General features: G+C 39.1%; 1 protein-coding gene across 8 annotated transcripts in view; it reads right to left on the bottom strand.

The window, feature by feature from the left end:
* MRTFB (myocardin related transcription factor B) overlaps positions 1-19,648 on the bottom strand; it is a 106,257-nt gene that overhangs the window by 36,094 nt on the left and 50,515 nt on the right. For all 8 annotated transcript variants that reach the window (XM_079952340.1, XM_079952345.1, XM_079952343.1 and 5 more), the window contains 4 exons: positions 5,908-5,973; positions 2,784-2,839; positions 1,498-1,573; positions 823-984 (listed from right to left, as the gene is read on the bottom strand). In XM_079952340.1, coding sequence (XP_079808466.1) covers positions 823-984; positions 1,498-1,573; positions 2,784-2,839; positions 5,908-5,973 — 360 coding nt within the window. The remainder of the gene's footprint in view (positions 1-822; positions 985-1,497; positions 1,574-2,783; positions 2,840-5,907; positions 5,974-19,648) is intronic.

The raw sequence follows: 19,648 nt of genomic DNA, 5'->3' as shown, positions 1-19,648 counted from the left end.
GGTGGAGGAAGACTGGAAGAAGTTCAAAGCTTATCTTAAGAACTGTTACAATATTGATGAGTGCTAAAATGTCAAGGGAAAGGAAGATACAGAATTGCAGTGGAAATTGTTTGTTGAAATAAGATGAAATTGAGAAAGATAATAAGTTTTAATTAATTGGAGTAAAGGGTTGCTGAAAAATTGTAAAATACTGGATGCAAAAAGGGTGAGGTATGGGGAAGTCCGAGAAAGAAGGCTTATGAAAATGAGGTTATGAAATTATATCTGTGTGTTTGTTTTTGTTTGTTGATGTGTGTATGCTGTTTTGTCTTAAAATTGGAAAAATAATAAAAATTATATATAAAATAAAATAAAAAATGCATTTTGAGGGAAACCATTTGGCTCTTCTAAAACAAAAGACAAATGCACCTTTTTAAATGTATATTTTCAAAACCTCATAACTTGGAAGGTCCTTTAAGGCTCAGGATTTCACCTCTCATTCTTTTCTGCATCAATAGGCCCATGTCCACCGCCGAGGGCCTTCTGGCGGTTCCCTCACTGTGAGAAGTGAGGTTACAGGGAACCAGACAGAGGGCCTTCTCGGTAGTGGCGCCTGCCCTGTGGAACATCCTCCCATCAGATGTCAAGGAAAAAAGCAACTATCTTACTTTTAAAAAACATCTGAAGGCAGCCCTGTTTAGGGAAGTTTTTAATGTTTAATGCTGTACTGTGTTTTTAATATTTGGTTGGGAGCTGCCCAGAGTGGCTGGGGAAACCCAGCCAGGTGGGCGAGGTATAAATAATAAATGATGATGATTATAATGTCACAGCTTCCCTACTTGCCTATAATTGCTTCTTTGACACTGGAGTCTACAGGAAGGATGTTTTTTTCTACAAGTTCCATAGGACCAGGCCTCTGAGCAATCTTTTCATTCAGATCATCTGCCAATCGTGCTCTTTTCAGTTTCATCTGAGTTGCTTGTAGAGAGGGTTCCGCAAAGGTCTCTGGAAGAAAGGGGACACATTTTAAAAAGAACTAGACAATTCCCAACTCCTTTTTATGAACATTGGTTTTGATTTTAATTTTACAATGATATTTTCAACATCTAGATCACATTATTCATGCATTTCTAGAGAGCATTTGCTGACCATTTTAAATGGCTATCACAGTTCACCACAAGCTATGCATTTCTGGCACCGTACAATCTTTGCAGCTACATTTGTGTTTGAAGCAGAAATCAAAGTATATATTTCTGAAACAAGCAGATAAATATTCTTTATTAAGAGGTCTAGAAACACCACTCCACAGTTAATGTCCCTAATATCCACTTTACCTTAAATCAAAGAATGCTAAATATATAAATCGAGTAAATTAGATTTTATCAACACATATTTATAATTAGTTTTTCAAGGGAGATTCATTGGCTTTGTCTAAAGGTTTGGAATATATTCAAGTTCTGAAGCCAAATTGAGAGTTTTAAAATGTTCAGCCAGAAAATATGACATCAGGGTCCTCACCTTCAAGAATGTGCATTCTGACCAACTCTGATCTATCAGGTCTACTGCGTATCTTGTGCTTCAGAAAATTTTCAGTCTGAAGGAAAAAATGCATGAACATTAAATATACCACATTTACTGGCAATTCACCCAAAACAGTTCACTTTAAGGAAACATTTTTGGGAAATGACTTTCAGAGTACATGTCTTTATTGCAGTCCTGAACGGCTGTCATTGAAGGAAATTATTAAAATTCTTTGGTCACAGAAAAAAAGTAACCATCTGAGAATGTTTTGCAAGATGTTGCCTTACATCGGAAGATTATGTTTTATGTTTATTATTAAATCATTTAGAGAATACTACAGAACATCAGGTTCTTGGCAACTCACACAATAGGGGATAAAATGCAGACTTCTCCCCTTCACATTTTATAATCCAAGATCCAACTCATACAAATTTACTCTTTGTAGATGACGTATTTCAAACCTATTCCTCTACATAGTGACGCTAGTGAACAAAATGTGGTATAAATCTAATTTAGGATTCCTAGCAAGTCAGCAGTTACAACCACCAGACTTTATGGTGTTTTTGAACTGTTTGAATTTTTAAAATACAATAATGACTTCCCAATAGTGCAGTTTGCCCATTTTTAAGGCCACTTCTATTGAGCAGATTAAACGTGAATACGCAAAACACTTACCACAGGAAATACAAGTCAGCATTTCCCCCTGAATGTCATTAAGCAGCACTGAGTTTAAGCTGTTCTAAGATTGAGTCCTATATTGCATTACAATGAAACACACTGGCACCTATCATGGTAAACCATAAACCATGGCTTACTGTGAATGAGCAGTGTACTAATGCTCATTTTGTTGCGCCAGGAGTAACAAATCATGAGCCTTGGCTTAGAGTGACATGCAAATCAGTGCTCTGGGTTTGCTTCTACCAGACAAACCACAATTCGTAAGCCAAGAACAACCCTTGGCTTTACATCATTGTGGTTTGTTTGGGCAGAAAATGAATCTCGGCTGGGATTATCTACTGTAAATCTATATTCAGTGGAAGATGAGGGTGACTGGGGAAAGGGCTGAAGGATATTATAAGTAATCATACTGTTGCCTGTTTTTGGCTTTTTTGTATTAGTTACTGTAGGACTTTAAATTTCATTAAAAATGACCCCAAAATTTAGTTCCAGAGATTATAATCTAGTTTTGTTTCATCTTGTTTCACATATCTTGCATATCTCACCCTTTCCAAATGCAAATATATGTGAAGAATGAAGCAACACGTTTAAACTTGATTCCTTACCCTGGCTCTTTCCAAGCTCTTTATCTGCTCATGGAATGCAGCTGGGCTCTTCAAAGCTACAATGGAGAAGTAAAAGACTGACATGAAACTATCAAAACATACTGGTAAAGACAGATACTTTATACTCCTTGATATTTGTTTCTACTAACTAACATTGAATGTACTCTATCCACAGTATATGGCCTCCTCTTTGTTGCCCTCCCCCATCTGTCATAATGGAGGGCCTTTCGTTAGTAATAAGAAAACCTACATCTACCAATAAGTTCAATGAACATCATTAATATTGACTGGGTTCTAAAGGACCATGAGCAGAAAAATGAGGTGCTTGGATTAATTTCCCTCTATATACCAGTAAATATTAGAGTATGAGGTGACAATTGTGTAGAAACGGCAAACAGAAACCAAATATATGTGTATGGAGAATAATAGGTTGGTTCAGGTGTCTGCCTTACATCAACAAAAATAATGTTCATGCACTCTCATTATTCTCCCCTTTCCCTTGCATTACTCTTTTCCCATCCCTGCCAAAAGGGACTCACAGTTAGCACTTATTAGCTGACTGGCAACTTCACTTTCGCCAGGGATTGGTTGTACTCAGGAGTTCACAAACAGCATAATTTGGCCTGCTTCCTCCACATGCATATGAAGTTGAGCAGCCACCACCTTCTCAAGCATCTTGTTGAAAGGGGAATCTTTGTAACTGGGTGGTACTTAGAATCATAGAATCATAAAGTTGGAAGAGACCACAAGGGCCATCGAGTCCAACCCCCTGCCAAGCAGGAAACACCATCAGAGCACTCCTGACATATGGTTGTCAAGCCTCTGCTTAAAGACCTCCAAAGAAGGAGACTCCACCACACTCCTTGGCAGCAAATTCCACTGTCAAACAGCTCTTACTGTCAGGAAGTTCTTCCTAATGTTTAGGTGGAATCTTCTTTCTTGTAGTTTGGAACCATTGCTCCGTGTCCGCTTCTCTGGAGCAGCAGAAAACAACCTTTCTCCCTCCTCTATGTGACATCCTTTTATATATTTGAACATGGCTATCATATCACCCCTTAACTTCCTCTTCTCCAGGCTAAACATGCCCAGCTCCCTTAGCCGTTCTTCATAAGGCATCGATCCCAGGCCTTTGACCATTTTGGTTGCCCTCCTCTGGACACGTTCCAGTTTGTCAGTGTCCTTCTTGAACTGTGGTACCACCCAGAACTGGACACAGAACTCCAGGTGAGGTCTGACCAGAGCAGAATACAGTGGCACTATTACTTCCCTTGATCTAGATGCTATACTCCTATTGATGCAGCCCAGAATTGCATTGGCTTGATGCACTTGATGCAAACCTCTAGAATCCAGGGAGATCTCTTGGGGAGAGGGTGCACTACTGCCACCTCAAATGCAGAAGGCATTACCTACTCCTGCAATGAAGAATTAAATACCCTCTGGGCTTGCTCATTCAATACCCCAGTTGGACAAGGGTTAAACCTGCATGTGATAGACATCTTCAAGTATCCTCAAGCATCTTGTTTTGCATCATCAGGCCCTGCTATCTGAAACTGATGCCAAACATCCAGGCTTGAGGGGGATCTAAACACCTCCTCCAGAGCTGTATTATCAATGGCATCAAATAACTTTGCTCTAAAATGCCTTGCAAACTTGTCATAGCAGGCTTCTGAGGGTTCCAAGCCATTTCCACAGGGCAAGATCTTAACTCATTCATCACAGAAAACTCTGCTGGATGAATACTGGAGGATGCAATGGGGGCAGAAGTAAGCTTTCTTTGCTGATATCACCAACACCACATGGTGGGCTAGATTACATGCCTTTATAATCAGTTGTCTTGGTTATGAGACTTATGTCACTTGCACTCAAAGTGTCATCCACCCAGCCTACGCTGATATTGTATCAAGTACCATGGGGACAAACTGAGTGAAATCTGTCTCACCTACCACAGACACTCACATCATGGTACTGCATGCCAAGTTAGCTCCTTCACCCAAAATCAAATTGTAAATAAGGAATGGCAATGACCAACCTGGCATACAGCAACAGCACTACCAGCCTGGAGGACAGGTTGGTAGAACAGAAAAGGTCACAGACCACAATTAACTGCTTGCTATTATCTTCTCTTCATCCATCTGTGCTGCATCCCACTTTGCCACTGAATATCCGGATTGGGGCATCTCTTTCCCCCCGCCTCACCCACCTCTTCCTCCACCCAAACACATAAGCTATCCAATTCACAAACACACAAATGAAGGAAAAGTTTAGAAGAAGACATAAATAGGAACAAACTCCATGGAAAGCAAGCACTCTCAAAATTTGTCACAAGATAGCAAAGCTAAAATAAAACAATTAGCAGCAAACAAAGTGCATATGATGTTTCTAAAAATGCACACAAAAAGCCCATTTCCTACATACCCTAAGAGGCTTATATCTTTAAGGTTTATTGAAAGTGCAGTGGAAACAGACCCAAGCAGTCTACTAAAAAGTGCAACCCAGACTCTTGCCTTGGGCCACCTCTTCCCAAACCGCCACTCAGCAACCTTACAAAACCAGCCCCTCGTTTTAGCCTCTCACACCAAAAACCAACCCAGCTCCACATGATTAGGTTTTCCATTGTAACTTCCACATGTGTTACGCAGCTTTCTCATGTGGAAGGTATCTTTGGGTTCTGACCAACTGAATCATGTTTTAGAAACAGTCTATATCTCCAAGCAATAAAGGTTTTTTAGTTGCTTCTGAAGCAGTAATTCTAAATTGACATACAGACATCCTAATATTAGCTACTACAGAGACACATGACAATAAATCATTTTATTATTCATTGAATTTCTAATTAATCCATAATACTTCAATGAAGTATAGTATTGGTTTTAAACAAAAATCTGTATTTTTCCCAGTTTTTTTCTAAACTTAAAAATGGTAGACAAATTCCACAAAGGTGAAATATTTTGTGTGTGTGTGTGTGTGTGTGTCTGAGAAAGAAAAAGACAGTGAAAGCACATAATTTTGATTATCCCTTTGTTTTCTGGGGGGCATAAATGTTATTGGTTATTTCCTTTTGTCTTCAGCAAGAAGTCTGAGAATTCAGTGCTGCACAAGCTGCAAAAAATAAAATTAGTCTTACGTGGCATGATTCCCTGATCCACCAGCTGTTCTCTTGTCCGCCTTTGCTGTAGCCTTAGCTGAAGTACTGGCAACAGAAAAAAGGGAATAATTATTTGACAATCAGGAACGCAGTTTTACGAGTAGCTAAGTACAATGGGTGCAATCCAGAGAAAGTTAGAGGAATACATAATTCTCACTAAATTAATCGGACTTAAGCCCTACAGCTTAATGTTTCATTATGACCCCTTGTTTTCCATAGGATTTAGGTGCATCAACACAGACAGAATATGCTCCTTTCCACAGTGGAGTGGCACAGGCATTTTAACTTGAACTCATGCATTATTATATTGCATTGTGTTTTGATGGTAGTGGAATATTGCCAAGACACTAGGCAAATTATCTGCAGAAGATTTCTCTTTGTAAATGTCCATATCTGCAATCAATTCCTTAGAAGCTGGTGCTGTTAGTACAGGGAAGTCCCCAGATCAAATCTCACCCAACGTACTAAATGATTTAAGGGACGGCACTATTCTTTTAGCCCCGCATCTACAATACAGGGATTATAACACTAGTCTGTCAGGACTGTTGAAAGGATTACTAAAATGAAGTGTAAGGAGTGATTTTAACACTTAATACAAATTGGCCTGGGATCAGACTTTACCCCAGTCCACCACAATCATCTCACTCCCTATCCTACTCTTTTCCAGTGTCCTCAGTCATCCATACAGTAACATTTAATTAGAACCTACTAGCATGAAGTCCTATGTGAATAATCCCAAAGCATAGTTCTACCCCAGATCAAATCCAGGAATCATCCATGTGCAGGATTGTGCAGACTGGTTTTTACACACAGTGGCCCTACTCAAATGCTATGCTCCTGCATGAATGCCCATAAGCAGGGAGGGCTGACTGGGTAGGCAAAAAAAATGTATTTTCACATTCTACCATGCCTATGCACTGGCTCAGGAAAAGGTATTATTCAATCCAACCCACTATATATTTGTTATTAAAGAACTATCACTGGAAGTTTTGACATGTTCTGTTGTGTGCTCAGGGAATCATGCAGAGGTTAAAGATCTATTGTAAGGTTTCTGGTTATCCATTTTTAATGGGGGTATTTTTACATCTGCTTTTGGTCCAAACTGAATGACTGACTCTCCACCTACTTATTCAATTCTTATATTTCTGAGTTGGCATAACTCATTACAGGCTTTCTCAGTTATCACAACTCCACAGTTGTGTGTATGTCACATATAAAATGCCATGTGTGTGGCAAAAGGCGAATAAGTTTCTCTCACAGAGTTTTAAGAAAAAGACTGTTTCTCTGTTTTGAAAATTAGGTCACACCTTCAGGGCCACAGCAACCTTGCTTGCTTTTTAAATTTCCACTCAGCAATCAAATGACACTACCAACACATTTACAGGCTGGTTTAAATCAGTAACTTAGCCATGGTGGACCTGGTCCTGTAAATCAGCCTTCCCCAACAAGGTGCCTTCCAGATGTTGTTGGACTACAAACACCCCATCATCCTAGGACCTAGGCCAGGGGTCAGAAACCTTTTTCAACTGTGGGCCGGTCCACCGTCCCTCAGACCATGTGGTGGGCCAGACTATATTTTTTTTTTGGGGGGGGGGGAATGAACGAATTCCTATGCCCCACAAATAACCCAGAGATTCATTTTAAATAAAAGCACATATTCTACTCATGTAAAAACACCAGGCAGGCTCCACAAATAACCCAGAGATGCATTTTAAATAAAAGGACACATTCTACTCATGTAAAAACACGCTGATTCCTGGACCGTCCGCAGGCCGGATTGAGAGGGCGATTGGGCTGCATCCGGCTCCCGGGCCTTAGGTTGCCTATCCCTGACCTAGACCAATGTCCACACTGCCTGTGGCTGATGGGACCTGTAGTCCAAAACATCTGCCAGATACCACATTGTGGGAGGCAGTTACAAACTTTTAGACTGCAAGGATATCAATAGGTCTTAGTTCCTAGTCCAAGAATCGCAAGCCAAAAATAAATTGGTTCCGTAGATCTTGGTGTATGTTTTTTAAAGTTAGTTGTCAAAACAAAAAGATTACATCTTAATACTTCTCCTTGAGACTTGATATGAGATAAGAAAAGGGAATCTAAGCAAACAATTAATTTAAGCATCTATACATCCTCTCTTCAAATAAAGTCTTTTTGAAAAGGGATTTAACATAGGAAATATATATAATAAACTACATTGCATTCTCCTGCTTTTTCTTGATAGCTTATGAATGTATGTTTAGGATGTGAAGTTTCCATTCTACTTTTTTTAAAATGGAAACAAAACAAAAGTAGTTACCAGATGGTCAAAAGAAACTCAATACTGTAATTTTAGTCAAAACAAAATAAAAAAATTCCTTCCAGTAGCACCTTAAAGACCAACTAAGTTAGTTCTTGGTATGAGCTTTCGTGTGCATGCACACTTCTTCAGATCTGAAAGGAATTTTTTAATTTTGTTTTGACTATGGCAGACCAACACGGCTACCTATCTGTAACTGTAATTTTAGGACACTGTTTGTTTTTGAATGACAAACACTTTCAATGTGCAAAGTGTTTTCCCCCCAAAAAACATGATTTTCAGTATGATATCAATATATAAATAAGTTACTAGTCTAAAATATGAATTCTGTTGGTTCCATATTTATTTCATAAAATTTATATATCGTTTGATTATTTTTTAAAAAAATCCTTAAAGAGGTTTACAAAGAGAATTAACAAAATAAAATTATTGTTTAAAAATAATTGAAACAACTATTTAAAACATTCAAAAAATAGGCAATAAACTAAACAATATATCACCATTCTAGATAACTGTGTAGGCTTGTCTAAACAAAAATGTTGCACCAAAAATAAGTGTGTGTATAACAAACCTAGAAAACAATGCCATTCTATTATTCTAGAAAGGACCCCTCTCCTCCAAAAAGTGCCACATTCACACACAATGCTAAGTCAAACTATGGATTAGTCAAATGTGTGAGCTACCAGGGAGAGACTGCAGCTGTTTTGCTCCTCCCAAATCTTTCTAGCTAAATCCAGCACAGCAGCTAAATCAAGGTTTGGCTTAGCATGTTGCCGCAACTCTGGATTGTGGTTAAGTCCTCTCCTCCTTATGGCTCCCCTTCATCACCTACACACCACAACAGGACAATTACCTATTCACCCCTCAACAGCATACAAATCAATATGGCTAACCTGACCCAACAACTTACCCCCACCCCACAAACAAACAAGCCACGATGCAATCAACTGATACACTGACTTATTTGTTCAATAACCTGTGATTCAATTTTGGCTTAGAGTGGTGTGCAACTAGGCCATATTCTGCAGTGCAATGTTCCATGTAATGCACTGCACACTGCCTCAACACTGTCTCTACTAACCAAAATAAAGGAACTTGTTTGCATGCCCCTATTTGTAATTCTGATCCTAATAAATCTAGAGCACTAGGATTATAAATTGCGCAGCACACTCAGAATAGAGAACTTAGAAAAAAGCAACTCTAATTCTCCATGACTGGAAAGAGCACATAGTTAATTATTTCTAGTTCATGACTTTTGCCTTGTGTAATCACACATCTGCACCAACAAAATATGGGTCGCTATCTACAGTGGTGCCCCGCAAGACGAACGCCTCGCAATACGGAAAACCCGCTAGACGAAAGGGTTTTCCGTTTTGGAGGCGCTTCGCAAAACGAATTTCCCTATGGGCTTGCTTCGCAAGACGAAAATGTCTTGCGAGTTCCTGCGGGTTTCCCCCCCCTTTTCCCCCCTTTTCCTAAGCCCTAAGCCGCTTATCAGCTGATCCGCTGATAAGTCGCTTATCAGCTGATCCACTAAAAGCCGCTAAACCGCTAATAGCGCTAATCCGCTAAGCTGTCAATGGGCTTGCTTCGCAAGACGAAAAAACCGCTATACGAAGAGCCTCACGGAATGGATTAATTTCGTCTTGCGAGGCACCACTGTATTCTCTCACCCCTTCCATCTTTTCAGTATCTATAGCAAGGCTATTAGATGAGATCACAGAGCCTGGCGTGCTCTGGTCTGTGGGGTCACAAAGAGCTGGACACAACTAAACAACAACAACCAGTATCTGAGGGTAAAAGTTTCCTGCCACATTCAGTTATACACAAGTATGGTCAAATTTGTTGAAATTTATTTATTTATTTATTTTCTGACTTAAGTCATGGGTATAATCTTTTCTTATCTGCAGCAAACATTGGCCTAATAAGATGCTGGTTAACCACTCCATGCAGCTGTAACACTGAAGTGTAAATATGCAGCCTTTCTTTTCAGTCATAACTGCAGGGAATCTGTGAGGTCTGGACAGAAGAGTAAAATTAGCCTTTGATCATTTTGTGAAGAATACTTCAGATACCATCTCAGAACATTCTAAATTAGAGTGTTCAGTTCTTTCACTGGTATGAACATTAAGTCACTGTGAGAAGAGAAAGAGAGAGAGGAGAAATGGATTACACAGGAAAGTCTTTTTGGTTATCTCTACACTTACAGGCTAAAATCTCTAAGTAGGGTCAAGTAGTTACTGGACATGAAGGGCAAGGAATCCCCAGATCACTTTAAAAACCTTTTATATACACCTTTAGTAACATTTGCTTTTATAGCATGTTTAAAAGAACAAATACTTGAGCTAAGCCTGTCTCTTAACTTTTGAAGACTTGTTCCACCATGTGGAGAGCAACAGATGAAACTTACCAATGAAAACAAATTAATACTAAACTGTAGCTCATCTTTTAGAATAACATTTCAAAAATATATTTTTTCAGTTAACAGCACATTGAGCAATTCAATTGTGTTGCTGTGCCAAACATTTTTATCTAGTGTCCTGTTGTGAAGTATACCTGCTTACTGCAATGGACATGCCAGAAGATGCTGGTGCTCATTTTATAATGCAGCATGGGCTCAGGGTAGTATAAACACATCTAATGCCTTGAGTCTATCAGAAAGACTAGCACTTTAAAAAGCCTGCTGCCAAAAGCGACATGAGACGAGCAGAAATGATATTAGTTATGGGGATTAACAATGCATTTGCCATTGCCAGAAATGCAGTGCAAGCCAAGGTTCCAATGTGAAGGCTCCAGAGTGGGAACTATACCCCAAACAATATAATAAGAGCCATTCCCCAAATAAAATGAGACAAACTGAAATGTTGCCAAGTATATTTGTGTGTGTGTGTGTGTGTGTGTGTGTGTATACACACAGTCAAGCAACCTTTTTCATAATAAATTAGAGAGCAAATTGTTTGCCTTTTTAATTATTTCAAATTGCTCAAAGAGCTCTGATGTTGTTATAATCTCATACTTTTAAATACAAGCACTGTCATTATTCCAGAAGGTTTGTCACAAGGTTCTATTAAAATCTAATAAAATGTCCACCAGGATTATGGAATGTGTGCTTGTGTGCTGCTCATCAGTTAGCTTTTTAATCTCTCTCTCTTTTGTGTGGTATTAAACGTCTGCTTGTGTTAGTCACCTCAGTGGTTCACTTTTGAACCAGAAAACTGGGGTATAAATATTTGTAATAAATTAATCAAGAATACAAGGTGAATTACTAGGTTTTAGGCCTATAGTTGGTACTTTTACATTTGCATGGATATCTGCCATATTTTGTTTGTTTCTTATCTGAGTTTTACCTATGCTACAATGTGATGGGATGCAGGTGGCACTGTGGTCTAAACCACAGAGCTTAGGGCTTGCCGATCAGAAGGTCGGCGGTTCAAATCCTCACCGTTGCTCTGTCCCAGCTCTTGCCAACCTAGCAGTTCAAAAGCACGTCAAAGTGCAAGTAGATAAATAGGTACCGCTCCAGCGGGAAGGTAAACAGTGTTTCCATACGCTGCTCTGGTTCGCCAGAAGCAGCTTAGTCATGCTGGCCACATGACCCGGAAGCTGTACGCCAGCTCCCTCGGCCAGTAAAGCAAGATGAGCGCCACAACCCCAGAGTCATCTGCGACTGGACTTAACAGTCAGTAGTCCCTTTACCTGTACCTTTACAATGTGAATTATACCATGATCCCACAATTCCAATTTCTCAACTTGTTCTTCTCAAACAGCACCCCCAGCCAACCCCATGGCACTCTGTTTTTAAATAGTTGAGCACTCTGGGAAACAGTATGTGGTATGTCATGGAGATCAGCTGTTAAAAAAAAAATAGAGAGAGCTAGTGCAAATCCCTTGTTTAACTTGCTGCAGTTCCACACACAGTTACCTGGGAGTAAGTCCCATGAAAATAAGACTTACTTCTGAGTAGATGTTTACAGCACTACGCAGTAGTAGCTCTTTGTGCTCTTATGTTTTTATTCCACAAGACTGCCACAACTCACATAAATGTATTGATTGGCAGAAAAATGGTAGCTTGCCCAAGACCAAACTACCATTCAGTTCACGTTGCAATGGGGATTTCACAAATGTCTCATTCACTTACACATTACTCTATGTGACACCTCTGCAAAGTTGCCATCAATAGTTTCTGATCTTGCTAGGAAGGACATCCCAAAGATCCGAGGTGACCAAAGTTAAAACCTTGCTACTAAGAGTTTATTATTTTATCATACATAATAAGCCATATGGACTAGAGAGTGATCTGATGATGCCACCTGATGCAAGGATTCATACTTGTGGCAATCAAAGAAAAATGGTATTTTCTATCCTTATAGTGTTATCTGTACCAAGGCTTCCCAAAACAAGCTTTATTTAGATGTGATTCAAATTCTAATACTGTACAATAAATGCAACGTAAGAAATAAATGAAGCAATAAAATACAATTGAAAATCATAACATATAGAAGGGCTGCAATATGTCTGAAATTTTCCAGATTTGAACCTCGTAAATATCATCTGAGCGGAAATTGCTTGAATGTCTGGGAAAACTTCCTTTAAAATATATGTTCCTCATCTTCTTTTTTTTGTTGAGATTTTGCAAAAAGAAGCTCAACAACTTTGTCTGGATTTTCACTTTTTGAAATATGGCAACCCTAGCATATAGCACAGTGCATTATAATAGCTACAACAGGCAGAAAAGAATAACTAAATAGTCCACCAAGATCCTCAGCAATTATAAGGAACTATTTAATTCCAGCTCCAATGAGTTTTGTAGCATGTTCTGTTCAACTTCTGTCTGTGTTTTTAAATGTGTCATCTAAAATGTCCAGCTGCATTTTGAGTGTACAAGTATTATAAACACTGTGATTTATAATGTGGGATTCACTGGCATATATACACATATCAAAAGAAATATGAACAGTGGGGGGAAGCAGGACACAAAGTGTAAAGCATGTATTCTCTTTACTTTTAAAGCAAGATGGGCTGTTGTTGTTTAAAGAAATAGATAGACTTTCCCCTGCAGGCATCTTAATTATAATTTAATGTAACTTTATTGTCCATCTGCACAAACAATAACTAGGAATCAGTTTAGCCTTGAACTGTTGCCACCACACCAAAAGAAGAGGTGCTGAGAGAGCTTAAATTACTGTCATGCCATACCCTCCAACATTTCTCTGATGAAAATAGGGACATCCCATTCCATAATGATAATTTTGCCGTTTATACCCCACACATCTTAATGGGTTGCCCCAGCCAATCTGGGCAGCTTCCTATGTATAAAAAAACATAATAATACATTAAACATTGAAAAAAATTCTATACAGCATTGCCCTCAGATGGCTCGGGGGTCGGGTAACTCCATACCCTCAAACATTTCATCCTAAGGAAAAGGGGGATATTCCAGGATCAAATCAGAAACCAGGACATCTTCTCTAAATCTGGGAAGTCCCTGGAAAATAGGGACACTTGGAGGGTCTGCAATGCACTCTATGTATGGCTGCCTTTGAGGCCCAGAAGCTGCAGGAATTGCAAAATGCATTACAGAAAGAATTGTACTGGTTGCCAATTAGCTACAGGGCTATGTTCAAGCTGCTGGTTCTGGTGCATTAAAGTCCTATAAAGCATGGGACCAGAATACTTGAAAGATCATCTCACCCCTTATAAACCCAACTGAGAGGTCCGGAGGGTGACAACACAAAAGTGGGCCTTTTTTGTGGCAGCTCCCCACTTGTGGAATGTTCTTCCCAGGGCGGATGGCCTAGCGCATTTGTTACATATCTTTAGGTGCCAGGCAAAAACAATCTGTGCCCTTTTGAACTGTGAGAGGCATTGTTTCCGTTTGTTACTATGGTGTGCATTTTTTGTGTTACGTATTTTAAACCGCCCTGCGATGCATTGATAAAGGGAAGTATAGAACTTTTAATAAATAAATGAATAATTTGCACTCTGTGAGCAAAGGCCTCCTGCAGATACCATCTTATCAGGAGGTTTGTTCCACATAATATAGGAATCGGGCACCTATTCTTTGCAATTCCCTCCCATCAAATATCATACAGGCAACCTCTTCATTGGGGTTTTTTTGGCAGCTAGTGAAGCCCTTCCTCTTTCATCAAGTCTTTCAAGTCTTTCCCAGCCTGCGTTTGTTTTGGAATTGTTTCTAGATGTTTTCTTTTACTGTTTGTGTTTGCTGTCCTAGGCACCATTGAAATATATATTTAAGAATAAACCAATTCATAAATAAAATATGCAGCATGGATTTACAAACAACAAAATGAACAGACACACAATTCTCACATAAACCCCCCAGGAGATAGTGTTGTCATCACTGCTGCAGGATGCATGTTGCAGCAGACAGGTGGGAGGCTTTCTTGAGAGGAACCCCATAAATGTCATAAATAGATAAATACATTTATTCTGGGTTACAGCCAGCTAATTTGGATCCATCCACAAACAGCTGTGCTTTGAACAGTTAAAACACCGCTCTTGGTAAAACTAATTGTGCTGTAGTTTGGGAAGTCACACTCTTTGCCAACAACAGAAAAGTGTGTTGAAGACCTATTCGATTCATCCACTAAATAACCAGCTGCAAACCACAGCAGGTCTAATTGCAAGAAATGAAACTCAATTTGGCAACCATTTCTAGATATGTGCTCTGAGTGATAAATTTTAGCTTCTTTTTTCCATTTGTGTGTAGTGCAAGAGTTTACAGTGGTGCCCCGCAAGACGAATGCCTCGCAAGACGAAAAACCGCTAGATGAAAGGGTTTTCCGTTTTTCGATGCGCTTCGCAAGACGAATTTCCCTGCGAGTCTTGCGTGTTTTTTTCGCTTTCCCCTTTTTCTAAGCCACTAAGCCGCTAATAGCCTCTTAGCCGCTAAGCCGCTAATAGCGCTAATCCGCTAATAGGGTTGCTTTGCAAGACGAAAAAACCGCTAGACGAAGAGACTCGCGGAACGGATTCTTTTCGTCTTGCGAGGCACCACTGTATTTCTCCCTGCCCCCCCAAACTGGTCATATTCAGTAGATAGTGTGTCTGGAAATGGAAATTTGCTTAAGGGATGCTGATCCTAGCAGTTGCTATTAATTATAAAATTGAAATTTTTGTGAATCTCCTGTTACATGTAAGAGTTTGTTGGTATTTGCATGTGTGCATGCATGTGTATGAACAACAGGCAATCCCAGATCTTGTCGTTTTATCATTATATTTTTATTCTGCTACTTTGGATATCATTTTTATAGTAGGGATGGGGGTAGGGATGGGGGCTTAAACTTGAGTACACTAAAGAGATATGAATTTCAATCTTGGTCAAAATTTAATCTTCCATCTTGCACTATATTCCGTTCTTCAACAGAAGGTAACCAGCTGCAATGAAGTAAAGTAGTAAGAGCTTAGAAAAACAGGTTTTCCAGTATTTGACTTTGGACATTTACAGAAGGCACTACAGCTGTTCTTCTTGCTGCCATGGAAACGGTGCAGAAATCTGGTGAGTTCCTTTGAATTTATCACAGTTGTTACAAAAACGATTTCCCCACCTTTAAAAAACAATAAATAGAGCAATTTTTCCACTTTGGCAATTGCTCACAATGCAATATATGATGCTGTCCTAATGTTGGACCAAATAATTTATTGTGTGGCTGCATCAATTAGAATGAGTCTAAAAGTGCAAAAAGAGAGATGAAGTACCGTATTTTTCCATGTATAAGACTATTTCCCCCCCTAAAAAATAATGTCCAAAATTTGGAGGCATCTTATACACAGATAGATCTCCCCCTGTTTTCTTAAATCGGAGGCCCCTAAAATAGGGGGTGTCTTAATACATGGGGGTGTCTTATAGACACAGAAAAATACAGTATTTGAATATTGAAGATCATGCCTATTTTATACAGACAGCTAAAAATTCAGTTGAAAATGGAAACATTTCTAACAACTCACTGGGTTTTGGAAATTTGGTCGCTAAGTATTTCAAGAGTACATAAATCCAAATTTTGCCCTGTATATACAGATTGTAATTATGTTGTTGTTGTTGTTGTTGTTGTTGTAAACTGATTCCAGAAAAAGATGATAGACTTGCCTTCATTTAATTAAATTCAACATCTCAAAAATTAGAATGCACATTATAATCTTTTAATTGTTCACGATACAAGTTTGCAAAAGGTCATAAAATATGTGGTTTTTGACTCCCTCTTACTCATCTTGCATGCTTCCAAAATAACATATCTGTTAACAGTTATAACTGAAATGCTATTAACTCAGCAAAGGAAAAAAGAGCTAAAAGTGGGAAGCAGGGCTCCCTTGGGCTTTGCAGGCAGCTCCTTTATGATCACCTGAGCTTATCCCTTGATTGACTCAAGGCAAAATCCCACCTTCCTAATCAGTGAAATGCAGAATATGATGTGATCCTTCCCACGTGGGTTACTTAGCTGTTCTTCTAGGATATAACCCTGTATTGAACATTTACTGTGATGATCTAGGATCCTACTCAATTAGCAATCCACTTTCTACATTAGCAAGAGGTTGGGTTAGATGACCACTGAGGTCCCTTCCAACTCCATGATTTTAAGATACTCTGGTGTATAATGAAATGAAATAAACTTAATAGGTTGAAGCTGTTCAAGAATATATTGTCACACTGACATCAACCCAGATGTATTTTCCCTAGCTTTTCTATCAACCTATAAAATGCAGATTCAGTAAAACTTAAGTCTCAAATAATGGCAGAATGCCAGGGTATTCTTTTAGTTTTACATGGAGAGAGAGATTTTCCCTGCTTTCATTAAACAGAAAATCCCAGTAAAGTGCCTATGACTTGTAGCAAAAACATTTACAGGGCATTCTTATGCCTAGAAGCCCCAGTTTAATCAATGTGGCTTGCTCCTTAGCATTTAGGATATCCTTAGGTGTTTAGGATATCCTATCCTTAGTGTTTAGGATAGAAGCCATAATCCTTGTCACCCAAAGGTGTATTACTTTTTCACACTAGTAGCTTTCAGGGCAAATTGTGACAATTAGTAAAAAATATTGTATTTTTCAACAACAAATCACACAGAACTACTGTAAACATATTAAGATTAACATGAAATAGCAAAGAGCCAATGGATTTTTTAAAGTTGTTGTTAATTTCCAAAGAAAGACTGAAATTTATGAAAACAGTGGATAGATAAATAAAATAAATCAAAATGATTGTGCTTGGACCAATATAGGCTTCATCTCTGTAAGTCACTCCAAAGGGTTAACATCTTTATGGATTAACCTAAGACATCTGATACTAAGAGGATTCTACTTTCTGCATTTTTTTATTGTCAAAATCTTCATCGGCTTGTGCATTAATGAATGCTCTTTGTAAAATCCTTTTCTGCCCCATCAAGAAAGATTTCAAGATGAAGGGTGATAGAAGATGCCAGCTCACCATTTTAATGAGTTATCATTCTGCTCCAATTTTGATGGGGGGGGGGAGAGAGAGAAGCCCAGTAATTTAGAATTTCTGTATGGTAACTCACTAAAAATGAGTACAGAACCATGACCGGTATAAAGCACAGATTTTTTTTTAATATCGTGATTTTAAAAAGTGCAACCGAACCCCTTTACTGGAAACAATTTTAAATGGTTTGTTAAAGATCCTGGCAGCAGAGTTTGAGGGGTAAATTAATATTGATAGTTATTATCTGTATGTTTACTAAATGCCACTAATTACAGTTTGTAAGATAAAAGCAGGAGGGGGGAAGATAAAAGGATGGAAGGGGTGTCCAGAGCACTGTCTAGTCCTTTGGTGTTGGATGAGTTTCCAATAGTAAGGCTAATTTACTAACTGTGTGGACAAAGGGGCTCGGATTGATCAGGGTGATGCCTTGCGCTCTGGACCCTTGTCCCTCTTGGTTGATAAAAAAACTACCAGGGAAGAAACAGCTGGCTGGGCCAGGGAGGTGATTAATGTCTATCTGTGAGAAAGGGTGGTCTCTGCCTGCTTGAAGGAGGCAGTGGGTAAAAGCACTCCTCAAGAAACGCAGGCAACCTGGGACATCTCTGAGTCCTCAGAGGAGTCATCAGAGATGGCTGGAGAACTCATCCTATCCACCCCCTCTGCTATCTGACCCAAAATTTCCTGATCGCCCTTTTTTTTGATGATGATGATTAAAATAACTGCGGTCCTAAGGCTGGAAGGTGATGGGCTGCCAGCCAAGGGGAAAGATCCCATGGTCCAAGACAGACTTGGAGCCATCCCAAAAGCAACCTGGTGTGAAGCTGGGCAGGATGCAAACTGGGGAAAAGTTGCTCTGACAGCTTAGTTGACCTCTTTTCATTTACTTTTTCCTGCCCAGTGGAGCAAGTGGGAGGGGACAACATGCATGGATATCCTTCCTCTGCAGGAACAGTAAGTTTAGAAAACACATATTAGGGATATATAAGAACATGCTAGCTGCTATGTACACCTTATCGTTCTGTTTCCTCCAATATGGCGGTGTTGTTTCCATCCTGTCATACCATTCTCAATAACCCTGTACTAGCCCTCAGGATCTTTTTGGATGCACTGATACTAAAAGCTGCACTAAACTGTAAACAATCAACTGTGAGGAGTCTGTAACACAATTAATTTAGATTTCTAACCCACCTGATTTTTAAGGCTCAAGGTTAACTACAATGCAAAAGTTGAAAAACATCTTTCTGTAATAGTTAGTTGATTATCCTTGGTTTTAAATGCATAGATATTGTCATTATGAACCGTTTTGATATGTTTTTTGATATAGTGGTATATAAACATTTTTAAAACAAACAAACAAATATGTATAAGATATCCAAGTAAATCAAAATAAACCCACATGCTAAAAGTTGGGTCTAACAGAAAGGTCTTCTGAATGGTGTTGAAGTTCAGGGTACATTTTAAAGGGATGGAAACTCCATATGTAGAAAGGAACTGGATATTATGAGAATGGTGGTAGTATGAGATTAGTCTGGCTTAAGTATATGGGGCCCAACCCCTATATATTTTTGGGCTCTACACACAGAGACAAAAATCAACACTTTGAATTTGTTCCCTGAAGCCAGAATGCCACTACAGACGCTAAAGCACTAATCAAATGAAGATATTTCTGCTTGACCTGACTGTCAAAGATTGGTCCACCATGTTCTTTACCAACAGATTCCTTGGTCATGACGCTCACTGGGTGAGTCTGTGTCAATCACTACCTCTCAGTTTAACCTACCATGCAGGATTGCTGTGAGGACAAAATATACATATACACCACCTGAGCTCCTTGGAGGAAAAGTGGGATACAAATGTGATAACGTTAAAGGGCATGCCTTAAAATGATATAGACATGAATAGCATTTGAAAGATGAAAACAAATGCTGACTTCTACACCCTGACATCTGGTTTATACAAAGCTCCCTGCA

The sequence above is a fragment of the Podarcis cretensis genome, assembly GCF_951804945.1.
Source record: "Podarcis cretensis genome assembly, chromosome: 14".
Classification (NCBI taxonomy): Eukaryota; Metazoa; Chordata; class Lepidosauria; order Squamata; family Lacertidae; genus Podarcis; species Podarcis cretensis.
This window is presented reverse-complemented; position numbering and strand designations above follow the sequence as displayed.